We start from the raw sequence: 24283 nt of genomic DNA, 5'->3' as shown, positions 1-24283 counted from the left end.
TTCTCTAGGTATCGGCAAATACACTTCAAAAAAATGATAAGGATAAAGGCATGCACTGGAAACTGAACCTGGTATATGAAAACGGTTGTTCAGGGGAGGCTGGACAATACTGGCTGGGTAAATGGTACTGTTTATTTAGGAATACTCCATAAGTGACCTACCTGGCAGCAGTAGAAAGTAAATGCGCATCAGTATTGAATAACGTAAGATATGTCCAGTTTCTGTCAACATTTTAAAAAAGTTGAACAAACTGGAGCCCAGTTTAGTTGTGGAACTGAATTCTGTTTTGTACACCCAAGCCTGTCAGACATAATTCTATATATTTTATTCCTCCATTCATTAATTTGTTTGGCAAATATTTATTGAGCATACACTTTGTGCTAGGCATGGTGATTAGTGTCGGGGTAGAATGGGAAACAGACAGACATAGTTTCTGTCCTGAAAGATGGAGGCAGAAAAGTGATCACACATTTAAAATAGAGCATAATGAATGCCATGATAAGCAAACGTTCATGCTTGTATAAGAGCATAAATGAGGGTCACCTAACCAGAATTTTACTTCCTTCTCCATTTGGAAGTACAGGAAAGACTTTTCTGGAAAAAGTAAATTCTGGTTTGATACATTAAAAATGAGTATGAGTAATCCAAATAAAAATTGGACATGGGCTAAAATTTCCAACAAACTAAAAACATGGTTGTACAGATCCAAAATGAAAGAAGTGTTTTGGAAGAACTGAAATAGGATCAGTATGGCTGAGCCATAGAGCAAGAAGAGAGAAATGGTGAGATTGGAAAGATCAACAGATAATTTTGTAACACATGCCAAGGTATTTAGACTCTACATAAGTAGAAATGTGAGATTATTGAAAGGTTGTAAATAGAAAAGTGACATGACCCAGTTTTATTTTTTAAAAGATCATCTTGTTTCAGAGTTGATGATAAATCACAGAGGAGTAAGACTAAAGGCAAGGGACAGATTAGAAGTTGTTGCATTAATACAGTTAGGTGGTATTGCTCTCATCTACAAATGCAGTTATAGAGTTGTATTAGGATAATAAAGATAAAATATGCAGTATGTGGTGATTAAACAGAGTAGAATAAGAATGAGTAAAAGTAAATGTACTTTTTTTTCAGGCTTAGGGAATTGGGTGAGTGTTAGTTCTGTTAACTGATAGAATGAACACAGGAAGACCAGAAGGCATATGGATAGAGCTAGAGAAAACATTTAGTTTTGATGAAGGGAAAATTTTAATGTAAAACATGTTGAGTTTGAGGTGTCCATAGAGCATCCATATAAATTATTACATAAATGATCTTACATTATATAAAGGGAGGAAGGAGGTTTGGGCTGCAGAGAAAATTTGGGACTTATTGATCTGAATGGTGACTGAAGCCCTTAGAGAAATAACGTAAGTTGTAAATTAAGAGAAGTATGTTTGAATTTGTGATTTTAGAGATGCAGCTCTAAAAGACTACTCTCTTTAGAAGTGGTCATGGTCATATAGATCTACTAGACTTGGGAAGAATTGGATGTCACTTGAGATGAAGAGAGAGAGTAAGTCAAACTCCTGGACTTAGGACTGTAGTAAGGCAGGGACAGAGGAAAACTGTAAGAAGTTGTATTTGAAAACTAGCTTTACCCCACTTCTCTCCCATGATCTTGATTAATTTAAAATCAACTGACATCCAGTTAACTTGATTCCCTCATTTGATAACAAGCAAAGACTATTTAGGCAGGAAGTTTTGCTAATTTCTTTTAGCACTTTGAAGGTAGTTTACTTTTAAAAAATTTCCGTTGCTACTGTTGAGAAATTGTCAACATGGAACATAGCTTTCAGTCTATCATGTGTTTAAAGATGAAAAGTCTTTTTCCTATGACTTTTCTTTTAAAAAAAATTCTGCTTTTTTCAAATTTCACAATGGTTTCCAGGTATGGTTATCTTTTGTTTATCCTGTTGGGCTTATTTGGGTCTCTTGAATCTGTGCACTTATGTTTTCATTAATTCTGAAGAATTCCCTGCCATTTTTTTAAAGATTGATTTATTGGCTGCACCAGGGTCTTCATTGCTGCATGCAGGCTTTCTCTAATTGCAGCAAGCAGGGGCTACTCTCTAGTTGTGGTGCTTGGACTTCCCATTTTGGTGGCTTCTCCTGTTGAGGAGCACCAGCTCTAGGGCGCAGGGGCTTCAGTAGTTCCTCTAGCAGCATGTGGGATCCTAGTTCTTAGATCAGGGATCCAACCTGTGTCTCCTGCTTTGCAAGGTGGACTCTTAACCACTGGACAGCCAAAGAAGTCCCCCAGTCATTAGTTTTTCAAATATTGCCTCTGATCCAGTCTTTCTCATCTCTCCTGGAATTCTGGATAAATATGTTAAACTCGTTTACTCTGTTATCCTTTTCTAACTACCTCCCCCATATTTTCTATCTTATTAACCCTACGAGCTGCATGTGGGATATGTTATTTTCTGCTCAATCTTTTGCTCCACAAATTATTTTGTTGCATTTAGTTTTATATTAAACCTTTTATGCAGTTTAAAATTGTATCACATTTTTCATTTATAGGAGTTCCATTTGATTCTTTCCTAATCTCTCACAATTTATTGTTTCTTGTTCCCTGTACATTTTAAAGTATATATTTTATTTCAATTGAAGTTGTTAGCTTATTATAGATATAATGTGTCTGATAATTGAAACATCTGAAGTGTTTACAAATTTGAAAAGTGAAATTGTTAGGCGCTCAGCTCTTTGCGGCCCCATGCACCATAGCCCACCAGACTTTCTCTATGGAATTCTCCAGGCAAGAATACTGGAGTAGGTAGCCATTTTCTCCTTTAGGGGATCTTCCCCACCTGAGGATTCCCAGGGTCTCCTGCATTGCAGGCAGATTCTTTACCATCTGAGCCACCAGGGAAGCCCATTTGCCAGTTTATTTATTTATTTTTGTTCCATGTTTTGCTGGATTTCACTCATGGTGTCATATTTCCTTGTGCCTCCAGTTTTCTTTATATTCAAGTTAACATAAAAGTTATTTATATAAATAATTCTAGGCATAAGATGAATAAACCTTCTTTCATAGAAGGTCTCCATTTGGTTCTATCAAGATCTGGGATGACTACTTGTCAACTACCACCGTAAATTAAGTTCAACATTAAAAATAAAGTTCAAGGCTGAAACTGTACACAAGGGCTCATCAATTTCCGGTTTATTACCATAAAGGTGGTAGTTCTTAGGAATCTGAATTTATTGAAGTGAAGGTCTTCTATCAGCTTCTCAGTATGTTAGGCTTTGATTTTCTCCCCCATATACACCATCAAAATAGAGGTTCACATTTCCCAGAATTCCAAATCCCAGGGAAAAAATTTGATTGGGTGTTGCTTTTATCTTTCTGAATTACCTTTTAACATTAACTGTGACCTGACAATGTATTAGTGTTTTATTAAGCTATTTTTTCCAGTGGGAGTGTTGGTGTACATAATCTGCTGCTGCTAAGTCGCTTCAGTCATGTCCGTCTCTGTGAAACCCCAGAGACGGCAGCCCACCAGGCTCCCCCATCCATGGTATTCTGCAGGCAAGAATACTGGAGTGGGTTGCCATTTCCTTCTCCAATAATCTATACCACCCTTACTAAAAATATAAAATCTCAAGGATATTGTTATGTCTCAAAATGAGAAGCAAATACTTTGTTCTCATGGAGTGTGGGGAATTGATCTTATTGAGAGGATAGAGAATATGTATATTTTGACCAACTTGATCTGATCAATACTAAACCAACTATGATGCTGCAATCAATTTAAGAAGAGTCTTTGAAGAAATAGTTTTTTTGGTCATTGATCCTGGAATAGCTTACACTTCTATCTGTACCCCTATGTAAAATACACATCTTCTTTCCTACATCTGTTCCTTCTTCTTTTCTTCCAATATGTTTATATATTTGTATATTTTTACAAGTATATTATGTATTATATGGATATATTGGTACTGTACTGTAAATCTCAGTCTCTTTTTTCCTTTTTTCTTCCTTTTAAAACATTTGGAATTTATCCATATGATTGTACACATAGTTCACTCCTTTTCAACACTGCATAGTAAAGTGAAGGGAAATGTTAGTCGCTCAGTCATGTCCGACTCTTTGCCACCCGGCAGACTATAGCTCACCAGGCTCCTCTGTCCATGGGATTCTTCGGGCAAGCATACTGGAGTGGGTTGCCATTCCCTTCTCCAGGGGATCTTCCTGACTCAGGAGTCTAACCCCGGTTTCCTGCAGATTGTAGGATTGTAGGCAGAGTGAATTCACTCCTTTTGAATAATGCATAGTGCTCCTTCACAAATATGTTTCACATTTATCAACTGCTTTACCAATGAATATGTAGACAGGCTCCTATTATTTGCTTTCCCAAGATAAACATTCTTATGCATATCACTTTGTAAAGCTATATTAGAATTTTCTGGCTATATGCCCCAAAGTAGAAATGCTAGATCATAAACTGTGTATATTTTTATATTTTTAGTAATACTAAATTTACATACATACTAAATTTCATTAAATATTATTTAAATTCCCTCAAAATAGGGGTATATGCAATTTTCTATGCATATACATCTATGGTTCCATATGATGTTACCCAAATTTCTCATCTATGGGTGTAAAATTATTTTATCATGTATATCATCAACTAATGAGGTTGTGTGTAACTTTATGTTCTTTTCAGACTTTGTTTTCCCCTCTTTTGAATTACTTTTCTCTTTTGTCCTTTAAAAAACATTCTATTGACTCTCTTGATTTTCTGACTTTTGCTGATCTGCAGGAGTTATCTGAATAATCTAAATGTTAATGCTTCTGAGTTAAAATGTTGCAAGTAGCTTCTCCCTGCATCCCATCTGCTAGTTTATCTGAGCTATCCTCTAGTTTTAAGGTAGTAATATTTGTCAGTTTTTATCTTTATTGTTTGCACTTTTCAAAATTTATTCTTTTTAAATTGAAGGATAATTGCTTTACAATATTGTGTTAGTTTCCACCATATATCAACAGGAATCAGCCATAGGTATACACATTTTCCCTCCTGAAACTCCCTTCCACCTCCTGTTTGCACTTTTAAAACCTTGTTTAAGAAAGTGAAACCAACAGTAAGGTTGTAAAGAGATTTTTACTTAGATATTTTCTTTATATAGTGAATTTTCCAGCCAATTTTACTGGAAAAGTAATCAGTCTCTCCCTCCCTCCAGTAATTTTGACATCTCTTTAGTCATGACTAAATTTTCCTATATAAAAGGATCTGACCTTGAATTTCATTCTATCTGGCAGTATACAAGCTTGTTTCTGAATTATTCAAGTAGAGTATTTTGTTCTTGTCTATTCTTACTCTTATGAATAAGAAAAGTAAGATTTGCTTCTTATGCCTCTGAGAGGTAAAGAGGGTCCAAACATTTTTTTTTTCAGGACTGTATTGCTTAATGGAGAAGGCAGTGGCACCAACTCCAGTACTCTTGCCTGGAAAATCCCATGGATGGAAGAGCCTGGTAGGCTGCAGTCCATGGGGTCGCTAAGAGTCAGACATGACTGAGCAACTTCACTTTCACTTTTCACTTTCATGCACTGGAAAAGGAAATGGCAACCCACTCCAGTGTTCTTGCCTGGAGAATCCCAGGGACGAGGGAGCCTGGTGGACTGCCATCTATGGGGTCACAAACTTAACAGCAGCAGTACTGCTTAAATGTCTAGTTAATAAAATTCTCACAATTAGTAAGTATCTGTTGCAATGCAAAATAAGACCAGTAAAAGCTTCATGAAGCAAAAAAAAATTTCCTAAGAAAATTGGAATTTGTTTTGCATATTTTACAACATCAAGCAAAATTGCATTTTACTACATCATCTAGTCTATAATATTTAATTTTATAAGAGAAATCACAGAAATGTATATGCACAGTAGCTTTATTATCCACACTACATCATAGTTACTAAAATCTCCACTGAACTGTACACTTATAGATTGGAGATATTATGATTTGGAACACCATGAGGCATCTATAAGCCATTAATATAGACCCATCCTTTGTGAACATCTGAGAAAGAGCATAAATATTAAGGATTTTTAATATTTACTTTTAAAAATTAAAAGTGAACCGAGTTCATTTCTTTAACAGTTTGAATTTTCATCTTAATTCTTAAGAAGTTTTTATCTTTATTTTACTTAAGATGACACCATAAACAATCAAGCCATGTAATGAACACTATAAAACAATACAAATTTAAACTGGCAAATGTGGCATATTGAGAGAAAACAAAGCAGCAATGTAAAATAGCAGAACTCCTCCCCTCAAAACAGCATCAATGACAATGAGAAAAAAGGGAAGTTACTTAAGAAATCACTAATTTTCAATGTGGTCAGTTTTGTCATAAAGTGAGTTCATGAAAAACTCGATATAACAATAACCAAAACAAATAAGGTACCCTACTACTGAATATGGACAGGTAGCACTTTTACCCTTTATGATGAAAAATTTGAAAGGGACGAGTGCAATAAGATCCAATATACTTTCCACCCAGTCAACAGGACTTTTAATTTTTGAAGTCTCTATCTATGCTTTGATGAAATATCTACAAGTAAATTACATATACAGTGACATTCCCTAATACTTTAGAATTTGCACCTCCAAATAATAATGTCATCTTGCATAACAATGGCATTGTCACAACAAAAAATTAGCAATAACTCTATTACTATGACATTTAGACCAAATGTACCAAAAATCAGAAAACTATTTTTCCATGACATTATATAGCCACTAATTTAAAGCCACTGAAGATTTTTAAAGCAACTGCGAGGAGAGCATGAGAAATGATAATAGATGCAACTACCATCCAACATAAAATATATTACAGATTGGCAAAAAGGGGCCTACAAAAAAAAGGGGGGTCTATAGTTTGCCAAGAATAACAAAACATCAGAAGTTTAAATTATTTTACTGAAGGTTGAGTCCAAAGCTATTTCTAAAGTTCTCATTTTCCCCTATATGCCTACAGGAGTCTTGGACTGGAAGATCAGGGATAATTGGCTTCAGAAATTTAAATTCATTCGTCCCAGGACCTCCCATCAGACACACCTCGTACTGGTAGCTCTGCGACAGGGTCCCCGTGCCGCTGACGTCCACCAGGTGGCCCGGGAAGTGGCCCTCGGGCACCGGGCAGCGACCCGCCGAGCCCGCCCCGCCCCTCCTGCACAGCCGCACCGCCACGAACACCAACACCGAGAAGAGGAAGAGCGACGACACCGACGCCAAGGCCACCACCAGGTAGACGGTGAGCGGGTCGGCCGGCGCCGCGGCCGCCGCTTCCGCTTCCGGCGGCGGCAGGTAGGGCTGCGAGAAGCCGTCCACCAGCAGCACGTGCAGCGTGACGCTGGCCGACAGCGGCGGCTCGCCGTTGTCCTTGACCAGCACCACCAGCCGCTGCTTGGGCGCGTCGCGCTCGCTCAGCAGCCGCGCCGTGCGCACCTCGCCGTTGTGCGCCCACACGCCGAACAGCCCGGGCTCCGTGGCCTTGAGCAGCTGGTACGACAGCCAGGCGTTCTGGCCCGCGTCGCCGTCCACCGCCACCACCTTGGTCACCAGGTAGCCCGGCTCGGCCGCCCTGGGCACCAGCTCGGTGCAGGGCGCCGAGGCGTTCTGCAGCGGGTAGAGCACGAAGGGCGCGTTGTCGTTGGCGTCCGCCACGAGCACGCGCACCAGCGCCTGGCTGCTGAGCGCGGGCGAGCCGCGGTCGGTGGCGCCCACGCGGAACTCGAAGGCCCGCAGGGCCTCGTAGTCCAGGGACGTGAGGGCGAAGAGGTGGCCGTTGTCGGGGTTGATGGACACGAGGGAGGCGAGGGGCAGGAGCGGGTCGGGGGGCGGCAGCAGCGAGTAGGTGACCTGGGCGTTGGCGCCGGCGTCTGTGTCTGTGGCGCTGACGCTGCCGATGTGCAGGGCGGGGCTGTTGTTCTCGCGGACCCACAGGGTGTAGGAGGTCTGGGTGAAGGCGGGGGCGTTGTCGTTGACGTCGGACACCAGCACGGTTATGTTGTGCTCGGTTTTCAGTCTGGGAGTTCCCATGTCAGTGACCGAGATGGTGATGTTGTACTCTGCTCTTTCCTCTCTGTCCAGTGCTTTATCTGAAACTAGGGTGAAAAAGTTCTTGAAGGTCGGTTTCAGAAAAAAAGGGAGGTCCTCTTGGATAGAGCAAATAATCCTTCCATTTTCTCCAGAGTCTTGGTCTCGGACACTAAAAAGAGCCACAAGGGTCTCTGCGGCGTTCTCTGGAATTATCTTTGTAATTGATGAGATGATCACTTCCGGTGGATTGTCATTTGTATCTATTACTTTCACCAAAAGAGTGCATTCTTCGGAAAGACCCCCACCGTCTGTTGCCTGAATATTTATAGTGTAGGATTGTACTACTTCAAAATCCAGTTGTGATCTCAAATGAACTTCCGCAGATATTGGATTGATTTCAAATGTTTTACGAATATCTTCTGATGCATGAAAAAACGTATAAAGTATTTTCCCATAATTTCCTGCATCCAGATCCTTAGCAGAGACGGTGATAATCCAAGAGCCAACCGGTGCGTTTTCCGGGACCTGTACCTCATAGAGCCTCTGCGGAAATTCCGGGGCATTGTCGTTGATGTCTAAGACCTTGATGAGGACCAAAGTTGTCCCAGACCTGGGTGGGTTTCCACCATCAAGTGCTACAAGTGTTAATCTGAGCTCAGGCTCCTCCTCATGATCTAAGGCTCTGTGCAGGACCAGTTCTGGGTATATCTTTCCATCGTCGCTGTCTTGAATTTTAATGTAGAAGTGAGAATTGGGGCTAACTGTGTAGTTTTGAAGACTGTTGCTTCCTACATCCAAATCTTGGGCACTCTCCATTAGGAATGTAGTTCCAATAGCGGTACTTTCTGATATTTTAATAACTATTTCATTGTCAAGAAATGTAGGGGAGTGATCATTTATATCTTTGATGTGCAGCTCAGCCTGAAAAAACTGTAAAGGGTTTTCCAATACCATCTGAAAATGCATCACACAGGGCTCCGTGGAGCCACACATCTCTTCCCGGTCCAGTTTATCATTTATCAGCAAATCCCCAGTCAGCAAATCAAGGTGCAAATGCTTTTCATTATCATCACATACTACCCGAGCCTCCCGTGAAGAGAGCTCCTCCACACCAAGCCCCAGATCCCTTGCCAGATTAGCCACCAAAGAACCGATTTCTGTTTCCTCTGCCACAGAATAGGGCACAAACTCAGGACGCGCCTGAGACAATCCCAGTAAAACAAAGAGAATCAGGACTTGCCTTTTCCGCAGAACGAGTGCCCCTCTGATCTCCATGGTTCTTTGAAGAAACCTCTTTTGTGGAAATTTTTTAGTGCAGCCCTAATTTTGCAAACTGAGGCTCTGATTTTTTTTAAGTTGGAAACTTCTGAAGGCTATATAAACCTCCAAGTCTGTAGGTGAAGCGCCTTAATACCTCTCTTTTCGGTGGGTTGGATGTTCTCTCTTCTCATGAATAATGGAGCCCTGTGCTGTAGAAACACTGTTTTTGTCTTATACTGCAGCGCCACCATGTGTCTCTATGAATTTTTTTCAGTAAAAAATTTTTTCTCTTTGAACAAGTAATTCATCAACTCATCTGGAGTATTTTAAAGCAAATCCCAGACATCATGTACTTTTACCTCTAAATACTTCACTAAGTATCTCTAACAGATAAGGACTACAAATTTAGTGATACCTTAAAACATTTTATATTCGATATGTGTTTGCATTTCCCCATTTTCTTTTAAATCAGTATTTAAACAACGTTCATGAAATGCATTGAATTATCAGTTTTGAATGCTTGACAAGGAGAACCATTAAAATATCCGGAACCGAAAGAATTATGTTTTATTCAGGCCATTTCTTGAGTTATTGCAAGTGTTTTCTCCTCTTCAGTCTTATAAACGCTTATAGATTTCAGTCAGTTATGGTTAATATTGTCATTACTTTTTCACTTGTATATTTTTAAAAAACTACATATTAAGGACATGACATTGTCTTTATGGGGCTCAAAGGCTAGAAAATTTGGTAATCACAATATGCCAAAGTAATCAAATATGCCAGATAATCAAAATATGCCAAAATATATGCATAGGTAAATAGTAATATGTAAATACCTAGAAGACACATCTTATACCCAGGAGATAGCACTGCATAGTGGTTATGAACATGGATTCTGGAATCACAGTATCTACATTAGAATCCTAGTTCTACTACTCACTGTCTACAGTCACGGGCAAATTATGTACCTCTGCTTCCTTACCTATAAAATAGGGGTAATATTAATGTTTACCTTGTAGGATGATTATTGTAGGAATCTAATGGTTTAATATTTACAAAGTGGCTGGTAAGTGCTTGTTCAGTTCAGTTCAATTGCTCTTTGTCCGACTCTTTGCAACCCCATGGACTGCAGCATGCCAGGCTTCCCTGTCCATCACCAACTCCCAGAGCTTGCTCTAACTCATGTCTATCAAATTAGTGATGCCATCCAACCACCTCATCCTCTGTCATCCCCTTCTCCTCCTGCCTTCAAATCTTTCCCAGCATCAGAGTCTTTTCCAGTGAGTCAGTTCTTCACGTCAGGTGGCCAAAGTATTGGAGCTTCAGCTTCAGCATCAGTCCTTCCAATGAATATTCAGGACTGATTTCCTTTAGGATTGACTGGTTTGATCTCCTTGCAGTCCAAGTGTCTCTCAAGAGTTTTCTCCAACACCACAGTTCAAAAGCATAAATTCTTTAGTGCTTATCTTTCTTTATGGTCCATCTCTCACATTCATACATGACTACTGGAAAAACCATAGCTTTGACTAGACGGATTTTGTTGGCAAAGTAATGTCTCAGGTTTTTAATATGCTGTCTAGGTTGGTAATAGCTTTTCTTCCAAGGAGCAAGCATCTTTTAATTTCATGGCTGCATGAAATTATGATAGCATATATATGCTACCACGTGTGAAATACATTGCTAGTGGGAAGGTGCGGTATAGCACAGGAAGCTCAGCTCAGTGCTCTGTAATGACCTAAAGAGGAGGGAGGGGGAAAGGTAGCAAGGATGCTCAAGAGGGAGGGGATATGTGTGTACATCTACCTGATTCATGCAAAATAAACACAACATCGTAAAGCAGTTACACTCCAGTTATATGGCTGCTGACTGATCAGAATGATTGCTACATGTTGGAGTAGCTGTGGAAATTTCTTAAGGCAACAATGAAGTTTGCTGCATCAATGGAGTCTTTGTTTCATAAACAAAGCCCACAATGCTGTTTGAGAGCATTTTACCCATAGTAGAACTTCTTTCAAAATTGGAGTTTATTCTCTTAAACCCTGCTGCTACTTTATCAACTAAGTTTGTCATATTCTAAGTCCTTTGTTGTCATTTCAGTAACCTTCACAGCATTTTCACCTGTAGATTCCATCTCAAGAAACCACTTTCTTTGCACATCCATAAGAAGCAACTCCTCATCCATGAGAAAGTTTCATCATGAGATTTCAGCAGTTCAGTCACATCTTCACAGTCCATTTCTAATTCTAGTTCTTTTGCTATTTCCACCACATCTGAAGTTTCTTCCTCCGATGAAGTTTGAACCCCTGAGTCACAAGGTTTGAAATAAACTTCTTCCAAACTCCTGTTAATATTGATATTTTGATTGCTCCCCATGAATCATGTATTTCTGATGGCATCCAGAATGGTGAATCTTTTTCAAAAGGTTTTCAATTTCCTTTGCCCAGATCCATTAGAGAAATCACCATCTGTGGCAGCCAAAGATTTATGAAATGTATTTCTTAAATAGTTAAGACTTGAAAGTCAAAATGACTCCTTGATTCATGGGGTACAGAACAGATGTTGTGTGCAGGCATGAAAACAACACTATCCTGCTTGTACATCTCCAGCACTAGGGCTCACCAGTGGGTTTAAAATACTCAGTAAAACATGCTGTAAACAGGTGTGCTGTTATCCAGGCTTTGTTGTTCCATTTAAAGAGCACATGCAGAATAGGTTTTGCATTAATTCTTAAGGGTCCTAGGGTCTTTGGAGTGGTCAATAAACATTGGTTTCAACCAGCTGTGTTAGACCATAACAAAAGAATCAGCTGTCCTTTAAAATTTTGAAGTGAGGCATTACTTCTCTCCTGTTGTGAAGATCCTATATGATTTTTCTTCCAATGTAAGACCATGTCATTGACATTGAAAAGCTGTGATGGTATAGTCAGCTTTATGAATTATCTTAGCAGATCATTTGGATAACTTGCTGCAACTTCTGCATCAGAACTTTTTGCTTCACCTTGCACTTTCATGTCCTAGAGACACTTTCTTTCCTTAAATCTCACGAACCAACCTCTGCTAGCTTCAAATTTTTCTTCTATTACTTACTCATTTCCCTCAGCTTTCATAGAATTGAAGAGTTGAAGCCTTATTCTGTATTAAACTTTGGCTTAAAGCAATGTTATATTTCTGGTTTGATCTTCTATGCAGGTCACTAAAAGTTTCTCCACATCAGCAATGAAACTGTATAACTTTCTTATCATTTGTGTATTCTCTGGATTAGTACTTTTAATTTCCCTCAAGAACTTATCCTTGGAGGATTTCCCTGGTGGTCCAGTGGCTAAGACTCTGTACTCGCAATGCAGGGGACATGGGTTTGATCCTTGGTCAGGGAGCTAGATCCCACATGCCACAACTGAGTTCACTTGCTGCAACAAAGATCGAAGATCCCTCATGCTGCAACTAAGACCTGGAGCAGCCAAATAAATTAATTTTAAAAAAGAGAAAGAAAAAGAGAGAATTTGGTCTTTGCATTCACAACTGGGTCTTTGGTGCAAGAGGCCTTTTAGCCTTTCTTGTCTTTCAGCATGCCTTCTTCACCAAGTTTAATAATTTCTAACTTTTGATTTAAATGACATATGTGACTCTTCCTTTCACTTGAACACTTAAGGCAAATTGTAGGATTATTAATTGGCCTATTTTCAATATTGTTATGTCTCAGGGAATAGGGAGGTCCAAGGAGAGGGAGAAAGATGGGGAACAGCCAGTTGGTAGAGCAGTCACAACATTTATCTGTTAAGTTCACTGTCTTACATGGGTACAGTTCATGGTGCTCCCCCAAATGATTACAACAGTAACATCAAAGGTCACTGATCAAAAAAAAAAAAGATCACTGATCACAGATTACCATTATATTTTGTTTTATTATCACAAATATAGTTAAAATGAAAAGTTTGAAATACTGATTACCAAAATGTTACACAGAGACATAAAGTGAGCAAATGCTGTTGGAAAAATGACATCGATAGGTATGCTTGTTGCAGGGTTGCCACAAACTTTATATTTGTAAAAATACACAATCTCTGCAAAGTGCAGTAAAATGAGGTATGCCTGGGTTTGAAACTATGAGATCTCCATGTAAACCAAGCGAAAATGTGTCAAACAAGAATAGATTTAGCATAGAATTCTGAGAAATATCTTCACTTAGAGATGAGGTAAGGAAGTATTTTTTAAAAAAGATGAGGAAAGCTCAGAGTTCAGAATTATGAAACCAAAAGCATATAGCATTTCAAAACTATGAGGAAGATTGACAGTAGCAAATGCTTCAGAAAACTCAAGAAAATATTAAAATGGCCCACTGGATTTAAGGAGGTGGTCATTGTGGAGGATTCTGTTAGATGTCTGCCAAAATCTGTTCCCTTTTTCTTTTTAGTAACAAAACTGTATCCAAGCACATAGTGACTCCGCCTCGCCTGTAGTTAGGTGTGGCTAAGTTCTCACACACTGTGAATAGAACTTTCATTTGCCACTCCTGGGTCTGCCACATCTGGATTATGTTTTCCCTCCTAGTCAACTAGAACCCAGATGTGGCAGTGACCCAGCTACAGTCATATAGATTATGACATTGCAATGGGGGATGCAAGAGGAATTACTTGGAACAAATTTTGGTTCCAGAAGGACCATGAAGAGCAAAGCTGCCCTGTCTATGCAATCATTTACCCATTGTGGCTGTTACAAGAGACACATATTTTACAAGCCATTGCATAATTGTACTACTCTATTTCAGCAGTGTAATCTTAAAAACTTACACAGAAATCTTTGATCAGCTTTACAATAGCAGTTTTCAATACGGACTGCACTGGGTTGAAAAGCAAGAGGGATAAGGAAGTAAAAATGGAAGTCCCCTTTTGAGAAATTTAGCTGCAAAAGAAAAAAGTATATTTGTATCTGGAGGAGAATTTAGACTCAAGAGGGTTTTTTAACCCTAGAGAAATGTTTTTAAAACGGTGATTTGTAGTACTGAGTAAAGAAAGAGAAAATTAAAATATACAAGAAAGGATATTATCAGTGTTAAGCCCCTAGAAGGTTGTCAAAGACAGGATTCAGCAAATATGAAGGAGTTGGACTTAAGTGGAAGGGAACTCAGCAGAGGAAGTTACAAGTACATACGCTATCAAGAGTATAGGTTTGGGGATAGGAAATTAAGATAATTCCCATCTGATGGATTTTGTTTTCTCTTTAAGATATTAAGCAAGTTCATCTGCCAGAAAGCAGTATGTACGTAGTAGGGTAAGAAGTTTAAGATAAGTAGATATGAAGTTGCTATGAAGAGTAAAAGAGAATGCTGCTTCAGTGCAGTTCAGTTCAGTCGCTCAGTCGTGTCCGACTCTTTGCAACTCCATGAATCACAGCACACCAGGCCTCCCTGTCCATCACTAACTCCCGGAGTTCACTTAGACTCACATCCATTGAGTCAGTGATGCCATCCAGCCATCTCATCCTCTGTCCTCCTGCCCCCAATCTCTCCCAGCATCAGAGTCTTTCCCAATGAGTCAACTCTTTCCATGAGGTGGCCAAGGTACTGGAGTTTCAGCTTCAGCAGCAATTCCCTCCAAAGAAATCCCAGGGCTGATCTCCTTCAGAATGGATTGGTTGGATCTCCTTGCAGTCCAAGGGAATCTCGTCTTCTCCAACACCACAGTTCAAAAGCATCAATTCTTCGGCGCTCAGCTTTCTTCACAGTCCAACTCTCACATCCATACATGACCACAGGAAAAACCATAGCCTTGACTAGACGGACCTTTGCTGGCAAAGTGATGTCTCTGCTTTTGAATATGCTGTCTAGGTTGGTCGTAACTTTTCTTCCAAGGAGTAAGCATCTTTTAATTTCATGGCTGCAGTCACCATCTGCAGTGATTTTGGAGCCCCCAAAAATAAAGTCTGACACTGTTTTCACTGTTTCCCCATCTATTTCCCATTAAGTGATGGGACCAGATGCCATGATCTTCTTTTTCTGAATGTTGAGCTGTGAAAGTGCTGCACTCAATACGCCAGAAACTTTGGAAAACTGAGCAGTGCCCACAGGACTGGAAAAGGTCAGTTTTCATTCCAATTCCAAAGAAAGGCAATGCCAAAGAATGCTCAAACTACCGCACAATTACACTCATCTCACACAGTAGTAAAGTAATGCTCAAAACTCTCCAAACCAGGCTTCAGCAATACATGAACCATGAACTTCCAGATGTTCAAGCTGGTTTTAGAAAAGGTAGGGGAACCAGAGATCAAATTGCCAACATCCACTGGATCATCAAAAAAGCAAGAGTGTTCCAGAAAAACATCTATTTCTGCTTTATTGACTATACCAAAGCCTTTGACTGTGTAGATCACAATAAACTGTGGAAAATTCTGAGAGATGGGAATACCAGACCACCTGACCTGCCTCTTGAGAAACCTGTATGCAGGTCAGGAAGCAACAGATAGAACTGGACATGGAATAACAGACTGGTTCCAAATAGGAAAAGGAGTATGTCAAGGCTGTATATTGTTACCCTGCTTATTTAACTTCTGTGCAGAGTACATCATGAGAAACGCTGGGCTGGAAGCACAAGCTAGAATCAAGATTTCCAGGAGAAATATCAATAACCTCAGATATGCAGATGACACCACCCTTATGGCAGAAAGTGAAGAGGAACTAAAGAGCCTCTTGATGAAAGTGAAAGTGGAGAGTGAATGCTACTTAGGCAAATATAAAAAGATTTCTTGATCTTGAAAGCCCAATTAATTTTGAAATTGATAACCTTAGTGGTGATAGTACTGATTATTTTCTAAGCTTTGTTTTATAGAGTGCAGCATCCCAGGTGTAAGAGAAAAGATAATTTTTATTGAATAATTTAGATAAAAATATTTATCTAATGTGGTGTTTCATCAGGAGGTAAAGGAAATCCTAGAGTGAAGGAAAATTGAAGAGAATTGAGAATATGAGCATGAGAGTCGTTGGTAGTGGTGAAATGGGAGTCAGCTGATGGGAAGGAAGTTAAAACAGGAGGGGGTTGATAGGTAGTAGCAGCATTATGGGACAAGGTCAAAGACAAGATGTGACAGGAGTAGCTAGATCAGAGGGCTAAAGGCATAGAAGGATCTCATAGAAGGTATTCTTAGAGGGAGAGATCTGAAATCATATTTCATAGAATAATCCTGGGTAGTGAGAAAGTACAGCATGCGGCCAAGGTACTGAGAGGCCATGTTAGATTAACCAGTGGATGCATGCTCAGTCACGTCCAACTCTTTTCAACTTCATGGACTGTAGCCCACCAGGCTTCTCTGTCCATGGGATTATTCCAACAAGAATATGGAGTGGGTTGCCATTACTTTCTCCAGGGGATATTCCTGACCCAGGGATGGAACCCACGTCTCTTGTGGCTCCTGCAGCTCCTGCATTGGCAGGTGGATTCTTCACCACTGAGCCACCTGGGAAGCCCCTTTCTTTCCCATACTCTTGGCAAATTCCAACCTAAACTGTTGTTTTGTTCTTATTGGCAAGGGTTTTTAAGAAAATCAACTCTGGGAAGCTGAGCAGTTTCTTACGTCTCCATTTTGTAAGTGACCTCTTCCCATTGACAACCTATAGTCCTTTAATATAAAATTGGCTGATATAGTTGAAATCCTATGCACTGGTTTAAATTTAACTGTAAATTATTTGAGGCATAAGAGCAAAATTTGTTTTTAACAATACATTTGAAGAGAACTGGTTCGTTTACTTGTATCTGAGCTCCAAAGGCCTCACCATTCTCCATTAGAGTAAGGAAACAGTTCTTTCCATAAATAGACAAGTCTTCCTCTTCAGATAGGTGGAAAAACCCGAAGCAATAGGCTTTTCTCTGCTGTTGCACCTGTTAAATTTTCTGCCTGAGTTGTTTAAACTGGTCTTTCCCCTTCCCCTATTACAAATGTGAGAGGCCAAGCTTACTGGGGAAACAAGCTACTAGAACACTCCCACCTTCATTTTTGACAGCTATATCATCATATATCTCTTTATGCTAGTGGTCATCCATCTTTTCCCCACTAAGTACAGTAAAGATAGGAGGTAACCTTAATACTTTGATTTATTAATATGAATTTTTGTTCTCTATGTAAAGAAGCTTTCATTTATTCCTAGTTCCACTTCTGAGGGCTTCCATGGTGGCTCAGAGGTTAAAGCGTCTGCCCGCAATGCAGGAGACTTGGGTTTGATCCCTGGGTCGGGAAGTTCCCCTGGAGAAGGAAATGGCAATCCATTCCGGTATTCTTGCCTGGAGAATCCCAAGAATGGAGGAGCCTGGTAGGATACAGTTCACGGGGTGGTAAAGAGTTGGACACACTGAGCGACTTCACTTTCACTTTTTCTTTCCACTTCTGAAAATAGAAAATTAGAATTTAGTTAGCCTGCATGGAGAAACTTTTGTTCCCTCCATTTTTCTTAAATTCAGAATCATCAATCAGTTCATACACTTCAAAAGAACTGGCAGTGAAATTTTAGCATTCAAGAAGTGTAAACATTAGGTTATTTTGGATATGCTAGAGCAAGAGATTGTACTTCCAGGCATTATTAACTAATACCCAGCCCCTCTACAATGTTAAGATTAGAATATCTTCAAGAGGCAGTTCCTGGCATTGACTCTAGTCTGTGGCCCCACCTCAGGAATAAAAACAATCATTTTACCCTCATGCATGTCCTCTTTCTCATACCTACTCTCTCTCTCTCATGAACACATTTCCTTTCCCTCTATATCCCTACTCATTTTGCTCATCTATACTTTCCTTCCACAACATATAGACTTTAAGACTTTTTGATGAAATTCTTGGAAATATCCTCCCCCAACAATGAAGGCTTTCTCTTCTATGATACAGTCAGGTCACTCAAAGCAAAAGTGGTTGGTTAGAGCTTGTACAGCATGAAACAAAACTTCCTCCTACAATGGCTTTAAAAGTTTTAAAATTAGAATGTTAAAGGATTGTCTTTTCATACTTTTCAGTACTCTACAAATATCTGAGAAAAGTGGTTTTGAAACTTTGGATTGCTACACATTAGTAAGTCATGAAATCAATTTAGTAGATCATGACATTTGAAAATTAAATTGAATGGAATAATATAGGCAATTTCAAATTACATCACAAAAAAGCTAAGTAGTGTTTACAAAACATTTCTATTGTGTATGTTATATAATTTTTCTATTGGCTATTTCAAAATTTGAAAATTAGTTCCAAGTGTATATATATTCTGGGAGAGCACAGGAGGCAAAAGATTATACACTTTAGTACACAAGTCCACTATGCTGCTGCTGCTGCTAAGTTGCTTCAGTCGTGTCCAACTCTGCATAGATGGCAGCCCACCAGGCTCCCCCGTCCCTGGGATTCTTCAGGCAAGAATACTGGAGTGGGTTGCCATTTCCTTCTCCAATGCATTAAAGTGAAAAGTGAAAGTAACGTCGCTCAGTCGTGCTGGACTCTTAGCGACCCCATGGACTGCAGCCTACCAGGCTCCTTCCTCCATGGGATTTTCCAGGCAAGAGTACTGGAGTGGGTTGCCATTGTAAACAAATTATGGTTCAGGAGCCTGCATTCTACTAGACTGCATTATACGTTTGTAACATTAGTGAGACATCTGGAAAATAAAAACTTTATATTCCAAGATTATGTGGGTGGTCACAATATTAATATGTCTTCACAATAACCCTCAGGATCAATAAGGGAGAGACACTAGGAAAATTGCCTTCTGGCCCTTTCCTACAAGGTGATTATGTTTATCAAAGGAAATTATTTTCAGGTATATTTTCAGCAGTAATAAATGTTTAAAAAAATTAAAAAGAGTGATGAATTTAAAGAAAAATGACATTTCTAAATAGCAACCAATATTAAACCATTAGAAAAATCACAAAAAATGAAGAAATGCTTGAACACTTGAAATACTTTGAAAGTGGTCTGCTTTATTTTATCAAAAGCATAATTGTGAGTGAAGGTTCAACTGAAGAGGGAGCCATGAGAAAAAAGTTACTTGGTGTAAGGCAAGTTAATTAACTATGAATTAATTATGAATTAAGACCTCCTTGGTTAGAGAATAAATTACTATTTGTAATAATTACAACCACACAAAAAAGCATTCACTTAGAAGATGGGTAAAACATGCGAAGATATAAAAGTAACAGTGCAATTTCAAATACATATTTGGGGGGAAATAACGATGGTGTAGAAGCGGCACAAAACAACATAGATATAAAACTTAATTATGGTCACTGAATATTGAACCCAAGGCTATTGCAGGAAGTATGATTTTCCTCTATTTCTTTCCCAGGGCGTTGGGTCGGGAGATTGGGGAGAATCGGCTTCAAGAATTTGAACTCATTCGTCCCAGTTCCTCCCGTCAGACACACCTCGTACTGGTAGCTCTGCGACAGGGTCCCCGTGCCGCTGACGTCCACCAGGTGGCCCGGGAAGTGGCCCTCGGGCACCGGGCAGCGACCCGCCGAGCCCGGCCCGCCCCTCCTGCACAGCCGCACCGCCACGAACACCAGCACCGAGAAGAGGAAGAGCGACGACACCGACGCCAAGGCCACCACCAGGTAGACGGTGAGCGGGTCGGCCGGCGCCGCGGCCGCCGCTTCCGCTTCCGGCGGCGGCAGGTAGGGCTGCGAGAAGCCGTCCACCAGCAGCACGTGCAGCGTGACGCTGGCCGACAGCGGCGGCTCGCCGTTGTCCTTGACCAGCACCACCAGCCGCTGCTTGGGCGCGTCGCGCTCGCTCAGCAGCCGCGCCGTGCGCACCTCGCCGTTGTGCGCCCACACGCCGAACAGCCCGGGCTCCGTGGCCTTGAGCAGCTGGTACGACAGCCAGGCGTTCTGGCCCGCGTCGCCGTCCACCGCCACCACCTTGGTCACCAGGTAGCCCGGCTCGGCCGCCCTGGGCACCAGCTCGGTGCAGGGCGCCGAGGCGTTCTGCAGCGGGTAGAGCACGAAGGGCGCGTTGTCGTTGGCGTCCGCCACGAGCACGCGCACCAGCGCCTGGCTGCTGAGCGCGGGCGAGCCGCGGTCGGTGGCGCCCACGAGGAACTCGAAGGCCCGCAGGGCCTCGTAGTCCAGGGACGTGAGGGCGAAGAGGTGGCCGTTGTCGGGGTTGATGGACACGAGGGAGGCGAGGGGCAGGAGCGGGTCGGGGGGCGGCAGCAGCGAGTAGGTGACCTGGGCGTTGGCGCCCGCGTCTGTGTCTGTGGCGCTGACGCTGCCGATGTGCAGGGCGGGGCTGTTGTTCTCGCGGACCCACAGGGTGTAGGAGGTCTGGGTGAAGGCGGGGGCGTTGTCGTTGACGTCGGACACCAGCACGGTTATGTTGTGCTCGGTTTTCAGTCTGGGGGTTCCCATGTCAGTGACCGTGATGGTGATGTTGTACTCCGCTTGCCTTTCTCTGTCCAGCATTCTTTCCGTTTCCAACGTGTAGTAATTCTCAACTGATGATTTTAGCACGAACGGGAGGTTTTCTGAAACAGAACAAATCATCCTCCCATTCTCCCCAGAGTCTCTATCTCGGATACTAAAAACCATAACCACAATCTCCGGAGAATTTTCTGGGATTGGGCTGGTAATTGATGACACAGTCACTTCAGGAGCATTGTCATTCACATCCATCACCTGAATTCTGAGTGTTGATTTTCCAAAAAGCCCTCCCCCATCTGTGGCTTGAATGATTATGGAATATGATTCAGTTGTTTCAAAATCCAAGGGTGACGTTAAACTCACTTCTCCAGACTTTTGGTTAATTTCAAATGTCTTGCGAATATCTTCTGAGGCATGGGAAAACATGTATGATATTTCCCCGTTTTTACCTGAATCTAAATCCCAAGCTGAGACGGTGACAACCGGTGAGCCTCGTATGCTATCTTCTGAAATCTTCACCTCATAAAATGGCTGCTGAAACTCAGGGGAGTTGTCATTACTGTCAACGACCACCACCCGGACCAAGGTACTCCCGGACTTAGGTGGAGACCCGCCATCCAGAGCGGTGAGAATGAAATTGAGTTCAGACTGTTCTTCATAATCCAGCGCCTTATCCAGAACTAACTCTGGGTACTTCCTGTTATCCGGATTGACTCTCATTTTAATGTGGAAATGAGAGTTGGGGCTTATTGTGTAGTTTTTTAGAGCGTTGATTCCTACATCCAAATCCTTTGCACTTTCTAGTAAGAACACAGCACCGACAGGACTGTTCTCTGGGATTTCTAAGAGCATTTCTTTTTCTAAGAAGGCAGGAGAGTGATCATTTATATCCTTGACCTGGAGCTCAATCCGTAAAAACTCCAAGGGGCTTTTCATTAATATCTGGAAATGCAGCACACAGGGCTCGGTGGAGCCACAGAGCTCCTCCCGGTCTAGTGCTTCACTTAAGAGCAAATCCCCTGTATTTATGTCCAGCTGCAATCGCTGTTTGTTATCATTAGAGACCACCCGAGCCCGTCTGGAGAATAGCTCACCCACTTCCAGCCCCAGGTCTTTGGCCAGATTGCCTACAAAGCTCCCACTCTGCATTTCCTCTGCCACTGAGAAGCGCCCAGAGTCAGAGCCCGCTTGAGACATCCCCAGCAAAACAAAGAAAAGCAGGACTTGCCTTATCTGCAGGACGCCTGCCCCTCCAATCTCCATAGCTCCTTTCCCAAAGTTTTCCTGCAGAATCGCTTCACCCTTCCCACTTCTGGGTAAGGTGCCTCTGATAATGTCCACCAACTCTTCCAAGGCTTAAGGATTTTAACCTTGTTGAAAATAACTTCTAGTTTGTCACTTGAAGCCTTGTTCTGTCTTCCTACTGCTCTTTTTGCACTGGATAACAATGTCCAGAACATCATCCAGCATAGAATGTTTTTTCTCTCCCAGCGATGTTATCCTGCAGCGCCACCATGCGTCTCCACAGATTTTCAGAGTTTGATGAAAGCTACCTAAATTCCATTCACATAAATATCCTCCAGAAGCAAATATTCTTTTATGTATTGTGTTCAAGTGATTACATATATAGTCTATCATCCATGAGTTATTCTATACTGTTTATAGTTTTTGATGTTATTAGCATGTTTAAAAAGCATTTAAGTATCCTTCCCCACTCTCCACACAATTGTGGTGAATACAGAAATATAAGATGTGATTCCTGGCCCCCAGGAGCATGTAATCTTTCTGAGAAAACTGAGCACCAGAAACAAGGAGAGTATAAGTGACTGTTTAACTGAACAAAATTCCAGCACTACTTGGTCTTCCTTAGGTGGTAAGGGAAAGGGAAAGTGTACACAAGACATTTCAGAAGTCCTCTCAAAGGATATGAAACTGAATTAACCATAAGGTAGAACAAAGAGAACTATATATAGATAGTTCTTATAGCACCAGAAGGCCTTCTGTAGATTTCCTTGATAGTAGTGAACTGTGAACTAAGAGAAAAATGAAGTAAGAGATTGGGGTGGAACATATTGTGGAAATCCATAATTTAGTTCTAGTTTCTCATAATTTACCAAAAAAAAAAAGAACAAATACACAAACATATTAGTTTCATTTAACACAGGCTTACTGCTAAAACTGGCTTCCCTCAGTTTCCCAAGATTTACTCCAGCTATAGTTATGGTCATCTGCTGTCTCTTTCAGCACAGGAAGACAGAGTGAGAGAGATTCTGTTTCCCAGTTGTAGGACAAAAACTTGGTTTTATTCTGATCAGAGTAACCAAGATCAGGTACCTGCTACTGAGCTGATCATTGTTTCAGGGGTATAAAATTATGAAAGTGAAAGTGAGTCACTCAGTTGTGTCCAACTCTCTGCAACTCCATGGACTACACAGCCCATGGAATTCTATACAGGCCAGAACAGAATTGGAGTGGCTAGCCGTTCCCTTCTCCAGGGGATCTTCCCAACCCAGGGATCTAACCCAGGTCTCCCGCATTGCAGGCAGAATCTTTACCAGCTGATCCACCAGGGAAGCCCACAATAGAATTGTAGGTGGAGATTTTAGTTTCAGAATCTGAACTCATCTTTGTCTTCTGTTTTACTTTAATCCTCTCTGGGATCACCTCTTAAGCTTTTGGTGGTTTCAGTTTTAGCCAAAGTACATGGTTGCTACATGGTGAGGGAGATTGTTTGGAACAGAATTCACCTGTGATGTCCAGTATAGAAGGTCTCAAGAGGGTGCTCAGAAATTGATGGAGGAGGGATCTAAGAAGTTTTCATTTTTAAAATGTTAAGTTCAATTATATTCTTAAAAATGTAAGCTAGACACATGGTTGAAAAATAAATCACTACAGAAGGGCAGAAATTGAAAAGTAGATGGATTTACTACACACAGTTATCCTCACTACTTCTATTTTTATGTTTGAATTTAGAGTGAGATTTACTATGCTCAGAGAAGACAGAATACCCTCGTTTGATTCCTTCCAAATTTCGAAGAGCAATATTACAGTCAGTCAGTTCAGTTGCTCAGTTGTGTCCAACTCTTTGAGACCCCATGAATCGCAGCACGCCAGGCCTCCCTGTCCATCACCAACTCCCAGAGTTCACTCAGACTCATGTCCATCGAGTCGGTGATGCCACCCAGCCATCTCATCCTCTGTTGTCCCCTTTTTCTCCTGCCCCCAACCCCTCCCAGCATCAGAGTCTTTTCCAACGAGTCAACTCTTCGCATGAGGTGTCCATAGTATTGGAGCTTCAACTTCAGCATCAGTCCTTCCAGTGAACACCCGGGACTGATCTCCTTTAGGATGGACTGGTTGGATCTTCTTGCAGTCCAAGGGACTCTCAAGAGTCTTCTCCAGCACCACAGATCAAAAGCATCAATTCTTCAGTGCTCAGCTTTCTTCACCGTCCAACTCTCACATCCATACATGACTACTGGAAAAACCATAGCCTTGACTAGATGGACCTTTGTTGGCAAAGTAATGTCTCTGCTTTTCAATATGCTATCTAGGTTG

At 41.2% G+C, this 24283-nt stretch overlaps 2 protein-coding genes across 2 annotated transcripts; both read right to left on the bottom strand.

Annotated features, from left to right (window-relative positions):
* Nucleotides 1-5913: 5913 nt before the first annotated feature.
* On the bottom strand, nucleotides 5914-11828 carry LOC138440410 (protocadherin beta-14). Its single transcript, XM_069589872.1, has one exon. The coding sequence runs from the start codon at nucleotides 9358-9360 to the stop codon at nucleotides 6961-6963; it is 2400 nt and encodes a 799-aa protein (XP_069445973.1). The 5' UTR covers nucleotides 9361-11828; the 3' UTR covers nucleotides 5914-6960.
* Nucleotides 11829-19265: 7437 nt separating this feature from the next.
* LOC138440409 (protocadherin beta-12-like) lies at nucleotides 19266-22347 on the bottom strand. The gene has a single exon (XM_069589870.1). The coding sequence runs from the start codon at nucleotides 21986-21988 to the stop codon at nucleotides 19589-19591; it is 2400 nt and encodes a 799-aa protein (XP_069445971.1). The 5' UTR covers nucleotides 21989-22347; the 3' UTR covers nucleotides 19266-19588.
* Nucleotides 22348-24283: the final 1936 nt, after the last annotated feature.

This window comes from Ovis canadensis, chromosome 5, assembly GCF_042477335.2.
Source record: "Ovis canadensis isolate MfBH-ARS-UI-01 breed Bighorn chromosome 5, ARS-UI_OviCan_v2, whole genome shotgun sequence".
Classification (NCBI taxonomy): domain Eukaryota; kingdom Metazoa; phylum Chordata; class Mammalia; order Artiodactyla; family Bovidae; genus Ovis; species Ovis canadensis.
Note: the sequence above shows the minus strand (reverse complement) of the source record. Positions and strands in the feature narration are given on the sequence as shown.